The sequence below is a fragment of the Notamacropus eugenii genome, chromosome 1 (assembly GCF_028372415.1).
Source record: "Notamacropus eugenii isolate mMacEug1 chromosome 1, mMacEug1.pri_v2, whole genome shotgun sequence".
Taxonomy (NCBI): domain Eukaryota; kingdom Metazoa; phylum Chordata; class Mammalia; order Diprotodontia; family Macropodidae; genus Notamacropus; species Notamacropus eugenii.
Genome location: NC_092872.1, coordinates 63,149,875 through 63,170,579, shown reverse-complemented (window position 1 = coordinate 63,170,579; position 20,705 = coordinate 63,149,875). Strand labels below are relative to the sequence as shown.

The window sequence follows — 20,705 nt, the reverse complement described above, 5'->3', positions numbered from 1 at the left end:
CAGTTGTGCAACTCTACTCTAAGGTGGGGTAGGATTGATTTAGGAGAACTTTCGTGGTTGTGGAATCATGGACTTTCAGAAATGGCACCTTGAGGCTCACCTGGTCCAGCCTCCACCAAACAAGAAGCTCCTCTCCCATATCCCCAATAGGTGGCCATATAGCCACCACTTGAAGGCCCTTTGCGACAATCAAATTCATTACCTCCTAAGAAATTTGTGGTAGTTTTAATTGTTAGGAAGTTTTTATTTTTTTAAAATTTACTTATATTCAACCTAAATCTGCATTTCTATAGCTTCTGCTCATTGGTGTCAGACTTTTTCTCAGGATCTGTTCAGAAGAAATCTAATTTCTCTCTTATAAGAAAACCTTTCAATATTTGAAGACCTTGATCATGTCTCCCTTGGCTTTATCTTTTCTAGTCTAAAAATTTATACCCAGTACTTTCAAGAGCTCTTCTTATGACCTCATTTTAACCCCTGGTTGCCTTCCTCTGTATGTGCTCTAGTTTATCTCTATCCTCCTCAAAATGCGGCGCTCAGAACTGAACATGATATTCCAGATTTACTATGACTTAGGGCAGAGTCCAGCACAACTATCAGTTACCTTGTTCCGGACACTAAATTTCTCTAGGCAGTCCAAGATGGCACTAGCTTTTATGGGCAATTGTGTCATACTGCCAATTCATTGTTGTTTTTTTTAAACAGGAACTACGTATGTGTCTCCTGAACATCCATCTAGACAGAAAATATGATGTTCTGAGTGCCTCTATTCACATAAAGATCAAATTTTAAAGAAGCCAATGAATGATGAGAAGGGGCCTCTTTCTTTGTCCTGGGTTCTGCCACCACTGGCTTCTGTTCACATCCAGAAGCATCATTACTGTGAAGTCTGGCAAACTCAACCACCCCAAGCCACCTCTCTTACCACCAGCTTTCCAGTAATCATCCCAAGTCTGCTCAACTGATCTCCACAGTGATCTAAACAATTTAAATACAGAGTTTTCATAATTCAAGTGATGGAGGACCTGCCAAATAACTAATTCCTTCATGATCATCCAGGTAGAGAAAGGAAGAACATTTATTCCCTAAGCCCAGCACTCATGACTTTGTGGTAGGGGATGTCTCTGAGAAGTGAGTGTCAATATTGGAAAATGTTAGTGGCATGATGGATACTAAAGCATGTTTGAGGCTAAGTGCCTTAAAAGCACCATCAGGGTAAGGCTATTTATGGCAGGAATGCCACATCCTGTCATTTCACCCTCGTGCTCCATGGCTGATGAGGAAAATGCACGAGGGACAAAGCCACTTTAAATAAATAAATCAGACATTTTCCCGAGTGCTGCTGAAAGGATCTGCCATAATGGCTGACAGCGTGGACACTATCCCACCAGCCCCCACCAAGATGTGCTGAGGGGAAGCAGCAGTATCTCTTTTTGGAATAATCGAGGCCTTAAGTTTGTGAGTCCTTGAGTTTAAACCATGGAATTTGGACCAATAAATGCAGATCTATCTTTACTTTTTAGAGTAACAACAGGGAAAGGCCTTAAGATTACAATGGGAGAATTTACTTCAGGGACAACCCTGAAAATGACATCCTTGGAAAAGAGAAAGGATGGTGCCATGGAAGAACATTTTTTGCAGTTCCCAAGCTGCAGAGTTATTTTGGACCAAAGTACAAAAACAAGTACTCAGTGTTAAACACAAGGAAAACAGTAATCGCTGGGTCAGTACATCTCATCCCCTGCCCCACCTACCTCCTAATCTCAATATTACAAGGTTGATTCCTAATATATGTGGAAGAGAGTAAGAAATGTTTTAGGCTTTCAACTATTTTAATTCTCAGTAGAATGAAATATTCACATACATCAAGGAAGATCCATAATCATCCCCACTCCTTCTTCCAATCCTTTCTCAGATACACAATAAGTCATTAGTACAATATTATATGTATATATGTATTATGTTAGTATAATATAGCATTAGTAGGCATAATGGGTATTCCATATGGTTTAAAGAACCCAGGAATTATCTCATCTGACAGTTATTAGGAGCTTGAAATACAAGGAACCCCTTTACTACAAAGGAATTGGGGCATTACAGCAGGCTGCTTGAACGATGGAGAGACTAAGGTTGGAACCCAGTCACAGGCTACTGATGGCATGACAACTCAGGATTAGGGACAGTTAGGCTCTTTGCTTTATTTGCTCTCAAAAGTCTCACATTCATGAATGGTTGAGAAATGGGAAAGAAGGGAAATTTCTGAGAATCAGGGAAGTCTTATGTTTCCCAAAAAACAAGAGCTTAGAAATGCATAGCCATTTTATAGACAGTTTCTTGTATAAAGGTCTCATATCTCAAATATATAGAGAACTTTATCAAAATTGTAAGAATATGAGTCATTCCCCAATTGATAAATGGTCAAAGGATATGAACAGGTAGTTTTTCAATGAAGAAATCAAAACAATATGTAGTCATATGAAAAAATGCTCTAAATCATAATTGATCAGAGAAATGCAAATTAAAACAACCTTGAGATATCTCCCACCTATCAGATTGGCTAAAATGATAGAAGGAGAAAATGAGAAATGTTGGAAGGGAAGTGGAAAAATTGGGACACTAAGACACTTTTTGGTGGAATTGTGAATTAATCCAACTATTCTGGAGAGCAATCTGGAATTATGCCCAAAGAGTTATAAAATTTTTACCAAGCAATACCATTATTAGATCTGTTTCCAAAGGTGATCAGGGAAAAAGGAAGAGAACCTATATATCCTAAAATATTTACAGCAGCTCTCTTTCTGGTGGCAAAGAATTAGACATTGAGGAGATGCCCATCAATGGGGGAATGGGTAAACTAGCTATGGTATATGATTGTGATGAGATACTACTGTAAGGGCTGATTTTAGAAAAACATGGAAGACTTGCAGGAAATAATGAAAAGTGAAGCATGCACAACCAAGAGAGCGTTGTATATATTAATAGCAACTTCTTCGAAGAATAATTCTGAACAACCATGTTACTACAAGTACTACAAATACTCAAATCAACTATAAAGGACTTATGAAGGAAGATGCTATCCATCCACCTCCAGAGAAAGTAGTGATAAACAGAGAATGCGTAGTAGGATTTCACATATACTTATAAATCTGAGTCAATGGTGGTCTTCTCTAGTATGGGGTGGGGAGAAGGAGGGAACAACTCAGAACTGAAAATGCAACAAAAATAAATTAATTAAAAATGATTATGTCAACCAAAGAAAGTCAACCACAACAAAAGAAATGTTTAGCTAAATTTACCATAAGGTCCTAACCTTCATTCACATGAGGTAGTCAAGGTATTGTATCAATCAATAAATCAACATGCACTTAAGTGCCTACTATATACCAGGGGATACAAAGGGAAAAATAAAATTATACCTCATTTCAAAGAGCTTGTATTGTATAGGGGAATGGAATCCTAACAATGTGGTAGTGTCTAGGGAAGGGAGAGGAGGAGGAAGGGGAGGTTTGGTTTCTGTCTCATCCCTGAACCTGCCAATGGACCAAGAGCCTATGCCTCGACCAATGGCCTCTGTCCTCTCTACTAATCATGCCTTTGTTAAGGAAACCTCCAGAGGGGATAGGGGTTTTTTATATAATAATTATATTATCATAATAATAGCTAACATTTCTACTGGGCTTCATGATTACAAAGCACTTTACACACATTATCTCATTTCATCTTGGCAACAATCCCTGGCTGAATAATGCAAATAGAATTATCCCTGCTTTGCAGATCACAGGCTCCAGATATTACAAGAATGAATGGATTTTAAAGGTCACCTAATTCACTCCCTCATTTTACAGAAAAGGAATGAGAAGTACAGAGAAATTAAGAGATTTATTTCAAACCATCCAGCTACTAAGTGGTGGAACTGGGAATGAGAAACCCGACTCCTCTGACTTGGGATTCAATACACTCCAAGCTACACCAAGCCCAAAGTGAAGGAGCCATCTGTGACTATAGAATTACAAATTTAAACAAAACAAAGGAACAAAGGGAACTGAAGCTCAGCAGATAGGCTTTTTTAGTTATCTGCCTTCATTAAGAGTTCTTGGATCATCAAAAGCCTACCTTAAAAATAATCTTAGTTACAAAAAAATAAGCCTAAAAATATGACAGTGTTTGGCCAAGCTCAGAAGAGGGCTAATTGACAGTAGCTTATCAATTAAACCTTCCATCAAGTGGAGAATTTAATGGAACTCTGTGGAAACAATCTCATTAAGTAGGCGCCCTTTAAAATACCAGCGTTGATGACAGAACTAATACTGGTATTATAATTTAGTTACATTAGGCTTTATTGGATGGAACAATGTCTTGGGGGACGTGATAAAAATAACAGTTATAATGCTGGATAACATTTACATTTCATATTAAGATTTGTAAAGCCATTGACATATATTATGTCATTTGCTCCTCCCAAGAACCCTGTGAAGTAGAAGCTGTTACTAAGCTCATTTCACAGATGAGGAAACTGAAACTCATAGAAATTAAGTGATCTGTCTGGAGTCGCACATCTGGTAAGTGTCACATTTGAATTCAGGTCTTTCTGGCTCCAAATTCAGTGTGAATAAAAATATTGGATATATGTAGATGCATGTACTAATAAGCTGCATTATGATAATATTTGGTTACTATCTAGCTTCTGACCTAATATGCAACGGAAACTGCTCTTTTCAAAGTACCCATGATCTCTTAATGGTCAAATCTGATACTCTCTTTTTCAGTCCTTGACTTTCTCAAACTATCTGCTGCTTTTGACATGGCGAACCACCTTCATCACCTGGATACTGTCTTCTTCCTGGGTTTTCACAACTCAGTTCTTTCCTAGTTTTCCTCCTATGTGTGTAATTGTTCCTTCTCACTTTCTTTTGTGTGTTTATCCTCCTGATTATATACCTTAATTTTGAGTGATCTCCCAAAGCTCTGTCCTAGGTTCCCTACCCTTCTCTCTCTACATTCTTTCTCTTGGTGACCTCATAGGCTCCCATGAAGCTAGTAAATGCTTAACAGCTGTTTCTCTGAAACAGAAATGTAGGCGTGTCACATTTTTAGGTTTAATGTGCATTAACATTTTCTTCATCACTTTCTTAAGTCTAGACAACACACAAATCAAGCCCTGATTTGCAGCATTTCCTGATTTCTGAGGTGTACTCATACTGAAAATTTAGCAATCAGATCTTACCAGCCAGTTCAAGCCGTTTCAAGCACACCCTAGGATTTAATTAGCATCTCTATGCAGGTGACCCCCAGATCCATATTTCCAGAGGTGACTCTTCCCTAAACTTCAATCCTGCATCATCGATTGCCAATTGGACATTTCAAAGCAAATATCCTAGAGAGATTTCAAATTCAACATGGTCAAAATAACTCACTAGTTTCCCCTCAAACCTACTCCTTTTCTAAATTTCACTATTTCTATAAAGGATATGGCTATTCTTCTCATCATCCTCCCTCAATCCATGTATCCAATCAGTTGCCAAAACTTGCCATTTCTATCTCTATGACATTTCTAATATCCAACCCACCCACCACCTCTTTTCTCATCTCTCTTCACTTTAGTCCATTCTGCACAATGCTAACACAAATTTTCCTTAAGCACAGATCTGACCAAGTCACTCCCCTAGTCCAGGACTTGCTTGTACCCCCTTTTTACCTTTTGGGCAAAATGTGTAGGTGATGTGTGGCCTGAAGGTATGCGCAGTGCAAAGTGAGCATGCTTTGTGTTCAGAACCAAGGCTACAGTGAAGTTGGGTGATGCAACACAGGCAAGTGCTGCCAGAAACACCTTGGAGTCATTACACATTTAATTTTTAATTAATTTTTGGTTATTGCTCATTCAGAAATCTTTTACTCTTGTCAAATTTTTCGAGACCCCAATTTAGAATGTGCTACATTGTCAATAAACTCCAGTGGCTTAGTATCACCTCTAGGATCAACTATAAATTCCCATGTTTAACTTTCAAAACACTTCACAATCTTTCTCCAACTTATCTTTTTAGTATCCTTGGATATTAATCCCCATCCCACATTCTGTAATCTTGCCAAACTGGCCTACCCTTTGATAGTTACACATAATCCATCTCCTTTCTTCATGCCTTTGTACTTTCCCAAGGTTTGGAATGGGAACCCACTCTTTGTCCCATGGTATCCTGCTCTTTACTTTCTACATAAAGACTTAATGCTCTCAACTTTCAAACTATCTTGTATTTAATTATTTTAAATTTATTTGTACTTATTCTCTTTCATTCGTTGTTTGTCCTCAGTTCTTGAAGAGTACTATGACATCAGGGAAATGATGCCATGATGTGCAAATGAATTGGATTTAAGTGAGGGAGGGCTATGCAAGGTTACCAGCCTCACTTTCTCCTCTGTAGTGGATCCAGTGGCAAGATAAAGAACAGGACGACTAGAGATGACCCTGGATGCAGTGGTATTTATTTTTTATATATTTACATATGTCCTTGTTGTTTCCTTCATTAGAATGTAAACTCACTAAGAGTAGGGATCGTTTTATTCCTTGTCTTTACATCCCCAGTGCCTAGCACAGGGCCTGGAACACAGTAGCTACTTAATAAAAGCTTGCTGATTCATTAGCTATAAAATGTTTTATTCTAGTTCTTAATGAAAAATCTGGTGAATATATTGCATATATATTCATATATATGTATATTTAAAGCATCAGGTAGTTTCTAGCACTCATGGTCATTATGTCTGGTACTCTGAAGGCTGCATGATTCCATCAATGTCTATACTTTCTCCGTGATGCCAGTCATCCTTTCCCTTACCCCTATCATGGCTTAGTACATAGTCCTCATGTATTATTGTGATTGAAAAAACACACGTATCACTTGTCTGTTAATCTTCCAAAGATGAGTCTTTCCATATTTAGCTAGGTTGATTATCAGACGAGAGGCCCAGTCTGTCCTATACCAGAACTTTCCCAACTTGGTAGGACCTTCCAGAGTTTATGCCCAGCTGACTTAACTTTTGAGCACCCATGGTCCTTTCCATGCCAGAACAAGGCATCAGAAAAGGACTTCAGCATAGGATGTAGTCATCTAGCCAGAAGAAATGGCAAGACTTTAGAGTCAATCCCTTATAAATTCACTGCTACTGTGAAGGCAACAAGGCTTAGTGGAAAAAGCAAAGAACAATGGATTTGGAGTCAAAGGATTTGGGCTCAAATTTCAGCTCCGCCAAATATTACCTGTGTGACAAGTTATTTTCTCTCTCTGAGCCTAACATTTTCTCATCTGTAAAATGCATGGGTTGGCTTAGGACTAGATGATCATGAAGGTCCCTTCCAGTTCTAAGATACCATGAACCTAGTCATATCATCATTACTGATAGCAGAAATTTATTAATTGCCTATAGTACATACAGTATTATGCTAGGCACTGAGAATAGGAAGGGCTATAAAATATAGTCCTTGTCCTCCCTGGGTTTACAATCTAGTTGGGGAGACAAAAAGGAAAGAAGTACAAAAATGGATGAACCATAACCTAATGCAATAACATGCTAACTGACATCAGATGAATGGTAGGGATAGAAGGCATGCAGAAGAGTTCAGGTGGAGAAGTGATTACGGAGGGCTGGAGAATCTACTTGAATTCTACTTATGTTATTCATCTGTTTAGAAAATCCTTTCTTTGTAGATAATAAAAATATAGACTTCAGCTCATCAGTTTGAACAATCACCTTTTAGAATAGTCTGAAATCACTGTGTTTTATTGTATTTTTGCTGAGAGTTTACTCAGTTGCTAAGTTTCTTTTAGGAATAGGAAATGCTTCAGCCCCCAAAGTGGAGATCAGGGGACGGAGATGGTGGCAAAGCACACAAGGCATTCTTGCACCTGTCTTCCATTTAGTCTTGGTTACACCAGATGGGAATTTTCTGAAGGAAAAACAACTGCTTTTGCTTCTTGCTTGTGTGTATTTTAAGATATGGCTTTTATCTTCTAATATTTGGATAGCTTGATTTTATCTTTTGAACAAATATACTAAGAGATTGTTCAGACATGTGGTAAACACTGGTAAAACACAGGAGAACAAAGAGTTTCCTTCTATTAAGGTAGGGTTTTACCATACTTCCATATTCTCTCTCAACACTAAGTTGTTTTTTAAGTATATCGCAGGTATTTCAATGACATTCTTATCACTTCCTTTTCATGTTCAGTATTGGCTGAAGGAACTGGTGAGGTTTAATCTGGAGAAGAGAAGATTTAGGGGGAATATGATATTTGTCTGCAATAATTTAAAGCCTTTGATGTGAAATAGGAATTACTTATTCTATGTGAATTTAAAGAGCAAAAGTGGGATCAAGGGGTAACAGTCATAGGGAAGCCTATTATGGCTCAGTAAAGGGAACTGCTTGTTATCAATAACGGTTGTTCAAAAATGGAATGGTCTCTGACAAGTAGTGAGCACCTTGTCACTAGAGGTGCTCAAGCATAGGTTAGCTTATTACCTATCAGTGCCACTGTAGAGGAGATTAACTCTTTAGTTGGCATTTGGATGATATGATATCTAGGTTCTTTTCCAACTCTCGGACATTGGGCCACTGTGAGATTTTAGGAGCTCAGCATTTGATTCCACATTCCAAGGACTGGTCAAACAGTGAAATGTATGGTTTTCAATCATGGTATAATTCAACAAAATATAGAAATAGCTTCTGTTGTTACATAATTATGTTTTGTGATCCCATACAAACTAACTAAAATGTCACCCTTGGATTATTACAAAAGTTAATTGATCTCCCTCTTGAGAGTTCTACTCCCTGACCCCATCTATCCTTCTTATACACTGTTGTGGGATTACTCTTCCAAAATACCTCTTTGAACGTTACTCCCTAGCTCAAAAAACCATTACTTATTCTCCATTGTCCACAGAATAAGTTTAATCTGCTTAGCCTGGTATTTGAGGTTTTCTATAAATGTATCTCTCCCTACTCTTCTTTGTAAGAACCTACACTCTTTCATACATTTTCTCCAGGCATGCCACCAGAAAGTCTTTGTTCACTTCAGTTTCCCCTGCCTAGAATGCCTTTCTTGCCTTTCTCAACTTGTCTAGGTTACACATACTCCTCAAGGCTCTGACATGAATGACTTACATTGGAAAACCAAATAACAAAAACCAAAAAAACAGAGTTGATCTCAAGGAATCAGGTTTACAACCTCAACATCACCCTTAACTTTTCCCTGTCCCTTACCAATTTACTTGATCATAATTCAAGTCTTGTCAATTCTATTTCCACAATATATCTCGTAATCCTTCCCCTTCATTGCCCTCACATGGCCACCACCTTTGTTAAGGCTCTTATCCTCTCTTAGATGGAGTAGGACAGCAGCCTTGTAAATGAACTTTTAGATTTTAGTCTCTTTCTTTTCCAATACGTCCTCCACAGAATTGCCAAATTGATACTTCTATAGTACATCTGACTATATCACTCTCCTACTCAAAGACAGTCTGTGGTTATTTATTGCCTCTCGGAAAAGAAAGAGATTCCTCAGCTTGGCTTTCTGAGTCCTCTACCATTAGGCTTCATTCTGGCTTTCTGGGTTTATTTCACATTCCTCCCCTTTATTTCTCTGTTAGTTATACTAATGGACCAGCATGCTTTCTATTCCCTAAGAGAAAAATTCCATTTCCTTACCTTATGTATTTTGCACATGTTTTCCTCCATGCCTTCTACTTTAGCATCCTTAGGGTTGATAATAAAGCCCAAAACCTCAGCTATTTGGAAGCTATCTCAACTAGCACATGTTGTTTCCTTGCCTTGTTTGGCATGAGATCTGACTAAACCAGATAAACTCATATCTACAAGTAAAAATGGAAAGTGGACAACCAACTCCCCCAGCATCTGGACATGTGACTTGGAAGCAGGATTGTCTTTGGTGAACTTCCTCCTGCTCATCTACTCTCTTGCTGTTCTTGGCCTATTCTGAGGAGATACCGACAAGTCATTGGAAATGAAAAGTTCTGGTTGGGAGTCCTAGCTTTGGACTAGAAGGTCAAATACAGAAGCCGAAGCTTAAACACTCTGGCCACATAATGAGAAAAAGGGACTCACTGGAAAAGACCCTGATGTTGGGAAAGATTGGCGGTAAAAGAAAAAGGGGATGGCAGAGGATGAGATGGATAGACAGTGTGATGGAAACAATGAACATGAACTTGGATAGACTTTGAGAGATAGTGGAGGACAGAAGAGCCTGGCACACTGTGTATGGTCCATGGGGTCACAAAAAGTCGGATGCAACTAAACAACTGAACCACATCAACAACATAGTGCTAGCTGTGACACTTTCTCTGTGAACATGGGCAAGTCACTAAACATCTCTGAGTCTAATTTTCTCCATATGTAATATAATAAGGATATTTGCCTTTTCTATCTTACAAAGTGATTTTTAAAGGAGTTTTCTGGAACTTAAAAAGTATCCACACTAGTTGTAAAGCATATAAAAAGGAATGTTTTATGAATGACCACATACATTATTTTGAGAAGCTTCGGAGGGTGGGCTGAAAGCAGAGAACAGTGAGGTAGAAGCAGATGCTTCATTACAAACCATGCTACAAAACAGCATGAAATGATTTGAAAGGGTTTGATCTTGGAAGAAATCAGAATTTCATTTGGGATCATTCAATAATTTTCCTTTTTCTCCTGAGGTTTTCTTTCTTTAGGGAGGCCCCTCTCAAAATTCCCCACTTTAGACACTTTATATTTTTGAAGAGCTGGTTGGAGATCCAGCTTATTAGTTGTGTGACTATGGACAAAGTGCTTAATTCATCTGAGTCTCAGTTTCACCATCTGTAAACTGGGAGAATAATATTTATATTACCTGCCTCATAAGACTGCTGTGAGGATAAACTGAGATAACTCATAAAAGTGCTTTGCAATTAGAAAACACAAGACAAACAAATGAGCAGTTGTTATTAACTAAATGTTTTGAGATATATGGAGCTTGAATATGTGACCTGGAGTTCTCAAAAGCCACGGCACTGGAGTTCAAACACTTGTAGGTTTTTCCAAGCTGGAAAGGATCTGTATTTGTCATCTGAGAATCAGGCCAGTAAATTGTGGAGAGGATTATCATCAGAAGGTTGGACACCAAGTGATGAAGGGATTTGGCTAAAGAAACTCATGAAAGCAAACCTCCTCAGACATAGAAAGGCTGTACCCACACTGATGAAACCACAGATCCCTTAAGAATCGATGTAATTTTGTAACTTTAATAAAAATGCTTTTCATTCAAGTCTTTGAAAGACAGTGATTGTTTGTGCCTATGACCCATGTTTAATTAATTTATCAAGAAAATCTAGGATGAGGTGAAGTTCAGGGAAATGTGATTAAGTTTAGGATGAATAAAAGGGAGTCTTGTTTCACATAAGATGTCATGTACTTTTGGGACTCAATGCTCCAAAAGTAGTACTGGCAGGAAATTAAAATGGATTAAAATTTATGTGTAAACTGGAAGTGTTCTTTAGTGAAAAGAATACAGGATTTAGAGTCCAAAGACTTTGGTTTAAATTCTGTCCATCACATTAACTATCCATGTAATCATGTTTTCTAAGCCTCAACTTCCTTTTCTGTAAAATGGAGATAATAATCCTCATTCCAACATTGTTATAGGGAGAGCACTTCAGAGATCAGAACTTTACAACTTTAGAGATTATTTGGGCCAGACCCATTATTTCGGTAGCACTTGGAGGTCAACACTTGCTATGTAAGGTCTGTCTTGGAGAGTTTCCAGGGGACACTGAGAGGTTTAAGTGACTTGCTTAGGGTCACTCTGGTATATGTCAGAAGCAGGACTCGAACCCTGACTTTCCTGACTTCAAAGCCAGCTCACTCTGCACTCCACTCTGCTGCTTCTCCATGACATTATTAGAGTTTGGATAAACTGAAGGGCAGACTATTCCATGCCTTCTAAAAGAAGCTGGGAATACACCTAATCTTTAAGCTCGGAAGCAGGGAGAACAACCATACCCTGAGAGATTGTCTCTCCTGGAACTTGTAATGGCAAGAGAACCCTGGACAGAGTAACCCATAACTCAATTCAATCTCTATAACATTTGTCGTGTTCTAAACCACAGGTGTCACACACAAGGTCTGCAAACCACATCAGTTGGCAACACTCCCAGGTACAGACCAACCCCAATAAAAATGTAATTGGGAAACTTTTAACAAAATAAATAAAAACTCAATAAAACAGAGAGAACATTGCATCTTAAAATGAAGTCAATACATGGTCTTCAAGGATCCTTATGTGTGGATAAATAGCACCTGTTACTATTTGAGTTTGACTCCACTGTTCTAAACCATGGAATTTCCCACTGTATATCAAGCTACCCCTATATGGATAGGGAGAGACAATGATCCCCAGTGTGCTAGCCCCAGATGGAGTATGTACCCATCAATTAATAAGCATTTATGAGGTGCTAGCTATGTGCTAAACACTAGGAATACAAAGAAAGGCTTGAACAGTCTGCCATTAAGGGCCTTGCATTCTGGTGGAGGAAACTGAATATAAACAAATAGGCACATTCATGGATGCATAGTGAATAGATGAAAGGTAACCTTAGTGGGGAAGGATAGAGTTGCCTGAGCAGTTGCCTGAGAAGAGGGATAACAAGTCACTGTAGACCGGCTTAGAACATGGAGAGGACTTTAGGAAGCCTGAGAGGGAGGAAAACATTTGGTTCAGGGTGGCAGACAAGGGCCAGGGCACAATTTGTCCACAATGCTGTAGCATCAACCACTGATATGACTGACTGACGGCCCTTGTTACCTGTTGTATTGGAATGACGAGGAAGGCGCCCCCTCCAGCACATTCTGTCACGACGGCAATAAAGTGGGGGTTAACAGCACAGAAGTGATTATCATGGACGCTCCTGGTGATGGGCACAAAGTCATAGCAGTTCTCTTTGCTGGCGGCTTTGCCGAAGACATGGCGGAACTTTGAGCTTCGATACTGGGGGTGCCATGACATCTGCCAGGGAAGGAAGATCAAATGAAAATGTCATGTAGACTTTTTTTTAAATGTTGTGGCACAGATCAAAAGAGAGATTCCATTTAAAATAACTACAGACACTGTAACATACTTGGGAGTCCACCTGTCAGGAAAACTCAGGAACTATATGCACATAATTATAAAACACTTTTCACATAATAAAGACAGATCTAAACGACTGGAGAAATATTAATTGCTTATGGGTAGGCTGAGTGAATATAATAAAAATGACAATTCTGCCTAATTTATGTATTCAGTATCATACGAATTGAACCACCAAAGACATGTTACAGAGCTAGAAAGAATAAAAATAAGATTCATCTGAAAGAAAAAAAGGTAAAAAAATCCAAGGAAAAATGGAAAAATGTGAAGGAAGGTGGCATAGCCATAGTAATCTAGCATCTGATGAATGCAAAAATCCAAGCTTTTGGGGTAAGAACTCAACATCTGACAAAAATTACTGGGAAAACTGGAAAGCAGGTTGGCAGAAAATAGGCACAGATCAACATCTCATACTGTATACCAAGATAAGGTCAAAATGAACAAATGAATTAGACATGAAGGGTGATATCATAAGCAAATTAGAGGAGCATGGACTATTTCACCTGTCATATCTATGTATGAGGGAAGAATTTATGACCAAACAAGAGATAGAGAATACTACAAGATGTAAAATGGACATCAAATTAAAAGGGTTTTGTACCCAAAAATACAATGTAGTCAAGATTAGAAGGAAAGCAAAAAACTGAGAAAACATTTTACAGTAAGTTTCTTTGATAAAGGCATCATTTCTCATATATACATTATATATATGCATATATATATATATAATATGTGTGTGTGTGTGGAGAGAGAGAGAGAGAGAGGAAGAAAGAGAGAGAGAGAGGGAGAGAGAGAACTGAGTCAAATTTATAGGAATACGAGTTATTCCCCAATTTACAAATGGTCAAAGGATATAAACAGGCAGTTTTCAGAAGAAGAAATCAAAGTTATCTATAGACATAGAAAAAATGATCTAAATCACTATTGATTAGAGAAATACAAATTAAAACAATGCTGAGGTACCACCTCACACCTATCAGATTGGCTAATATGATAGAAAAGAAGAATGAAAAATGTTGGAGCGAATGTGGGAAAATTGGGATACTGATAAATTGTTGATGGAGTTGTGAACTGATTCAACCACTCTGGAAAGAAATTTGGAACTATGCTCAAAGGACTACAAACTGTGCATACCCTTTGACCCAGCAATACCACTAGTACATCTGCATGCCAAAGAGATTGAAGGAAAAGGACCTATATGTACAAAAATTTTTATAGCAGCTGTTTTTAGAAATTGAAGGGATGCCCATCAACTGGGGAATGGCTGAACAAATTGTGGTATATGATGATGATGGAATACTATTGTGCTATAAGAAATAATGAGCTGGATGCTTTTAGAAAAACCTGAAAAGATTTACATGAACTGATGGAAAGTGAAGAGAAAAGAATCAGATCAAAGCATACTTTTTTAGACTTTATTTTTCTTCTTCTTGTTGGTTTTATTTTTTGCTTGTTTTTGGTCTGTTTTCTTTTGCAATATGGGTAATATGGAAATATATTTTACCTGACTGCACATGTATAATTTATATCAAATTGATGACTAATTCAGCAGAGTAGCAATAATAGATATCTTGATGGACTTGGAGCAAACATTGAGGTTCAAATCCCACCTCTAACACTTAATAGCTGTGTGACCATGGACAAATCACTCAATTTCTTTGATCCTCAGTTTCCTTATTTGTCAAATTTGAATAATAATACCTGTAGCTCTTACTTCTCAGGATTTTTGGGAGGCTCATATTGATAATGTTTAAAAAGTACTTTATAAACTCTAAGTGCTCCAAATAATAACTATATTTATTAATATTACTATTAATAACTTTAATTATTAATAATAGCAATAACAATAATTATGCTTGCATTTGCTTGAATACATTTGAATAGGAGAAGACAGAGGAAAATTGATTACCATTAATTAAACAATCAATCAACATTGATAGGACAGGGCAAATGTAAGAGATATTTTCAAAAAGATGATAAAGTAAAAGTGATAAAGCATAGAAAAGAGTTTTTAAATGATTTAAAAGTTTCTAGTCTGAGAAGAAGGGAAATGGTGACCTAGTTATTGAAATCCCAGGAGTGTTTGTTTTAGACCTAGAGGACTTGTAGGTAACCGGCTAGTAGAACAAAAGACTTAAATCGTCACAGCTCATTCCTCTTCTCTCTTTGTTTCCTGGCAGGTAAACCACACACAGCTAGACGCTTTCATGAAAGGTTCTGGACAAAGACCAGAGAAAGCATTCATGGCATAGAATTATTCTCTATAGGCAGTCAGCATTTGCTGGGGACATAGAAATAACTTTGCTCTATACATGTTTGCTATAATGTGATTTTTACCTGGCACAGTAATAAATGCCATCAATAAGCATAGGTAAAGCTTAACATTTGGTCCAGATCCTGTCTTTGAAGGGAGGCCAAAGCTCTCTGCTGACTTTATTTCGTGTATTCAAGACCTCCTTGACCAGAAGAGTAGGATATGATTCCTATTTAAATCTGTAGGACACGATGTAGATGTTTTATTAGTAAATGATTGTTTGTAGACTGTATTCTCCTATGACAAGGCATTTCCTGTATGCAACTGAGAGTCCTATTGAGGGAAACTTACACATGCACTTTTTTGGTGACTACCACTCAACTTTCCCTAAAAAAACAGCCTTATGCCATCTAGAAACAGTTCTTTTATTCCTAACCCAGGACTAGGATGCAACTTAGACAGTGGAAAGGCTAGGGCATATTATGTTTCTGAAATGTTGTTTGTATTTTAAAAAATGCTCTGGGCAGCATCATGCAGACCCCAGGCTTAATAAAATTCAGGGTCACTTCTGGTATAGCCTCTTCCCTAAAATTTACATCTATCTCCATCATATGGCTTCAATTCAAGAAACATCTTTTGAACACTATGTACTAGAAGCTATGATAGGTGCTGGAGACACAAAGACAAAAATAAAATAATGCTGACCCTCAAGCACCTTATATTCCACTCCACTTTGTCTCATTTCTGAGATCAGGGGGATATCCACTAGCCAGAACCAACTCTGGTGTTGCTGCCTTGGAGATGAAGTGAACTTGGAATGGATGTGGCTTCCAATGGCCTTAGTTGCTGTAGTTTCTATTCTGCCACGCTAGGCTTAATTTCCCACAAGCTCAAACAGGTCTGATCCCAGTGAGTTGTTTTGGGTTCCACCTATTTTCCCATGCCTTTGATGGCACCTTTACTTCATTAATACCTACTGGTTCTGAGTAAAAGTTTGCCCATAATAATGGGCAAATGCAAAAAATAATTCTTGCGCTGGCTTCTCAATATGCTTTAAACTACAACAGGAAGGGAGGCCAATTCATCTTTTATTTCCATTCTGAGCCAACTGCCCAAACATTAGACATGTGCAAAAGACTGCTCTAGTGAGCAACACCTTCCAGATTTTCAGAATGAATGGTTTTAAGAAGTTCAATAACAGAAACTAGATTCAACATTTATCAAGTGCCTCCCAAGTGAAAAGTATTGCTACTTTCCACAATAGCCAAACCCTTTGACCCGTAATGGCCCAAGACCTGCTCATTAAGAACAATTCCAAGGATCCATGCAATTTTGTTTCATAGGCTCTTAGATGAAGGCATGGATGCTGACTGGTGAAAAATTCATCTCCTCTCTGCAGTTATGTTTGACTCTCCTTCAGAACGGGTAACTGTACATTCAAGTTGTTATGTGTTTGATAAACCTGACAACATTTTTAGAGCCAGGGGTTAAATCATATTTACAAAGCAATGGGTTAGTCTGAGGACAACTTTGCCTTAAGACTCTCAGAAATGCATGATTGGAGAACTTGCTTAGCTACTGTCTGGACAAGTAATGAGGTTGCCTGAGGCAAGTAACTGGAATACTCAAAAGGCAGTGCTATAGCAAACTCTACTCAGAGCTCTCAGGCAACACATCTATTTGTACTACATGACCTAATTCAAACCCGTTAAGTTTTCCCCACTGGTCACATGGCAAGCATATGGTGTAGCAAGAATGCTGAGCCTTATTGTTAGGAAAGACCTGTGTTTAAACAGCATATTTCACACTAGCTGTCTGTCTAGGGTCAAGGAATGGGATCATGGAATCAGATTTAGAGTTGAGAAGAACTAGAAATGGGTCTAATGCCTTCATTTTAGACAGGAGGTAAAGGAGACCCTTTAAAAAGGTTAAGTGACTTGCCCAAGGTCACACAGATGACATATGACAGAGTCATACAGTCAGGATTCAAACTCAGATCCCCTCTAGCTCTAAAGCAGAAATTCTTTTTATTTATTTACTCATTCATTCATTTATTTATTCACTTATTCATTCATTCATCTGTTAATTTATTTGTTTGTTTCTTTGCTGTTTTCAACATTCACTTTACAAGATTTTGACAAAGCAGGGATTCTTAACCTAGTATCTGTGCCCCTCCATTTTAAAATATATTTTGACATCTGTGTTTCAATAGAATCAATTTCCTTTGTCATAGTATGTATTATATGTTAAGGATTTAACAGCATTATTCTGAGTATGGAGCCATAGGCTTCAACAGCCTGTCAAAGAGGTCCATGATCCGCTCCCCAACACATCCCCAAGCTTCAAAACCCCTGCTTAAAAAAAAGCACCCTTTCCACCACACCATGCTGATTCTCATTTAACCTCTCTGAGCCCCAGTTTCTTCATTTATAAATTGATTCTAATGATACCTTATAGGATTTTGAGACTCAACCGAAGTAATGTTTATAAAATGCTTTGTAAATCTTATGGTGTTTATAAAATATCAGCCATTGTTTTAATAACAACAACCAGGAGAGCCACAATTGTACTTATGAGTGAGCTTCATAAAATTCACATATAGACTCTATTACTGTCATCTACTAAAGCCACAATGTAGAGATTCCCTTAGATTTTCAAAGACAATGCCAGTGGAATCTAACTTCTCATTGGGCACACCAAGCTGAAAAGCTTTGGGTATGAGTCTGGCAATGGACCGTGGACCACAGTCATCTGTGAAGTGGTCCATTTACACCCACTAGCAAGATGGCCACAGAAACTCATGAAGACCTTCTACTAAGAAGTGAAGGATTTGGAGAGTTCATATGCTGTTGTGAAATCCTGGACCTTTTTAAGTGTTAAAGTAGGACAAAGACCTTGTAAAAAGGTACCATTAGTTTATATCCTCATAATGCAAACCAGCCCATTTTAGTGCCAACCAGGTGAAGTGGCAGTAAGCCAAATGCATCAAGCCAACAAGCCAGGCCAACCCACACATTATCTTATGTTTTGCATCATTAGTGATGGACTTCAATAACAAATTCTGTTCACAGCAGCCATCATCGGATTCAAAAGAAATATGAGATGTGCAAATTTAGAGACATCTCCATTCTAAATGTTCAAATGGATTATCTGTGCCTGATCTGTGGTTAGCCACAGTTGGACACACTGTACACTGACCCTGATATAGTGATGTCATTCTGGTCTTCTTTGATCATGATGGATAGCAACCACCATTCTCAGACAAATTTCTGGTCAAAGAGGGAAGCCTGGAGAAGAGTCAGGATTAGGAGATAGCATACAATGATCCCTAGGTCCATGGAACCAGTAATATTTGGCCTGGATCAGAGAAGGCTTAGAGACCAAAATGATTATTATTTTCAAGTATTTGAAGGAATGCCAGGTGGAAAAAAATTAGGTTTTTCTTGTTTGCCTACAGAGGGGAGAACTGAAAACAAAGGGTAGCAGTGAATGTGCTACTTTGGGAGGTAGTGAGATCCTGTACTGATATTGCATTTTTGCTTATTGTTAATATAATTTCACTTCTTAATGAGACAATCTTCCCCACCCATTAATGGGTCTGCCCATTAAGGGGATTTGATTAGGAAAGATTTGTAGGAAAGCCCACACCTTTTGTTAATTTTCTAATAAGGCACTGGTTCTCAAGGGTTGTGATGCCCTCTGGCTCTGAAAAATGTATAAGTCCTCTGAGGTTTTGCTTTGGGGCTTACTCATTGGAAGTGTTTTCTTGGCCAGAGGAGACTCTGGGCAACCACTAAGAAGCTCCCTCCCCTGTCCCTTTAAAAACACAGAAGTTGGTGCTTCTCTTTCTGGTAACTATGTATGTATGGTCAGGCAGTTGGATCTGTCTATTGATCTGTGATATATGTATTGCTTATGTCAGATAGCTGGAAGTCCTGTCTGTTGATCTTTATTTCTTTATATTTTCTCTGAAGTTCAGGGTGCTGACCTTTTCCCTTGAACTAAATGAATGATACATGTGCTTGATTAAAAGGATTGTTGATCCCTCAAAAGTTGCCTTTCCTTTTAGAAAAGTAGATCAAAGAACCTGTACAATAGGCCCTCCTCTGCATGTTGAGGTGCTTGCTTTTACAGATCTCCTTCACTAGAGGTCTTCAAATGGAGGCCAGATGATCACTTGTTAAGGACAGTGTTTTTGTGTGTGGAGGGGTGAGATGATTGGTTCCTACTCAGAAATGCATTGGACTATAAGACCCCTGAGCTATTTTCTAACTTGGAAACTTGGATTCTGTGACTGTAGCATTACACCTTCCTTTGGATCACTACTGCTTACTACAGAGGCCAAGCTGGGGCTCCTCATAAGAAACTCAGATGTCATTATCATATACCGTAAATCACATATCTAGGTCATATATTATACACCTACATCTACATCATGCATCTATTTCTATATCCATATTCATACCTGTTTATATCTACATCTACACCTATATCTATACCTACATCTACATTTCATCTATACTCCAATATATGTACACATTATCTCTCCCATCAAACTACAAACTCCTTGAGGACAAGGGATTATCTCATTTTTGTCCTTGTTCTTTCACTTTCACTTTGGTCTTCTGCCATTAACAGTGTCCAATACACAGTTAATACTTAACAAATGCTCACTGGTTGATTGATTGCCACATCTTGGTTAGTTTCACGTAAACTTCCACAGTGTACACGTAGGGAAATAAAGTTGACACAGTGGACTTTGGTAGGCTAGATCACTGGAAGGGCTGACTCATAATCATTCCAGTGTAGTGGAAAGGGTCTTGACCTGAGAGTACTTAAAGTATTGCAATGACCCTTGTCTAGGTCTTCCATGTTCCATTTTTCTACTCCAATCCATCTTTTATGATTGCCAGATTAAACTTCCTTAAATACTGCTTTCAGTATAAAAAAAAAATCCTTCGCTGGCTCCCCATTTCATCACATCTAACCTCCTTTGCTTTCAAAGCTCAAACCTGGCCCCACTCTTCTGTGGGCAAGTCACTTAACTTAAGATTCAGCTTCCTATATTATTCCTATCTTCCTTATCCCTTAAATAAGAAGGGATGCACTAGATGACCTTTGAGATTTATGAATGTAGGGAGCCAAGATGGCAGAGTAGAAAGACACATATATACGGGCTCTCCCCACACAGCCCATAAAATACCTGTAGAGAGGGACTCTCAACAAATTTTGGAGCAGCAGAAGTAGAGAACAACAGAACGGAGGAGATTTCCAGCTCAGGGTGACCTGAAAGGCCCATG

The 20,705-nt window shown here is 38.3% G+C and overlaps 1 protein-coding gene across 3 annotated transcripts in view; it reads right to left on the bottom strand.

Moving 5' to 3' along the window:
- Window positions 1–20,705, bottom strand: part of CORO2A (coronin 2A) — a 168,912-nt gene that overhangs the window by 42,951 nt on the left and 105,256 nt on the right. For 2 of the 3 annotated variants that reach the window (XM_072604274.1, XM_072604268.1), the window contains exon 2: window positions 12,828–13,028. The exons of the other annotated variant lie outside the window; for it this stretch is intronic. In XM_072604274.1, the coding sequence (XP_072460375.1) occupies window positions 12,828–13,028 (201 nt within the window). The remainder of the gene's footprint in view (window positions 1–12,827; window positions 13,029–20,705) is intronic. 3 annotated transcript variants of the gene reach the window in all.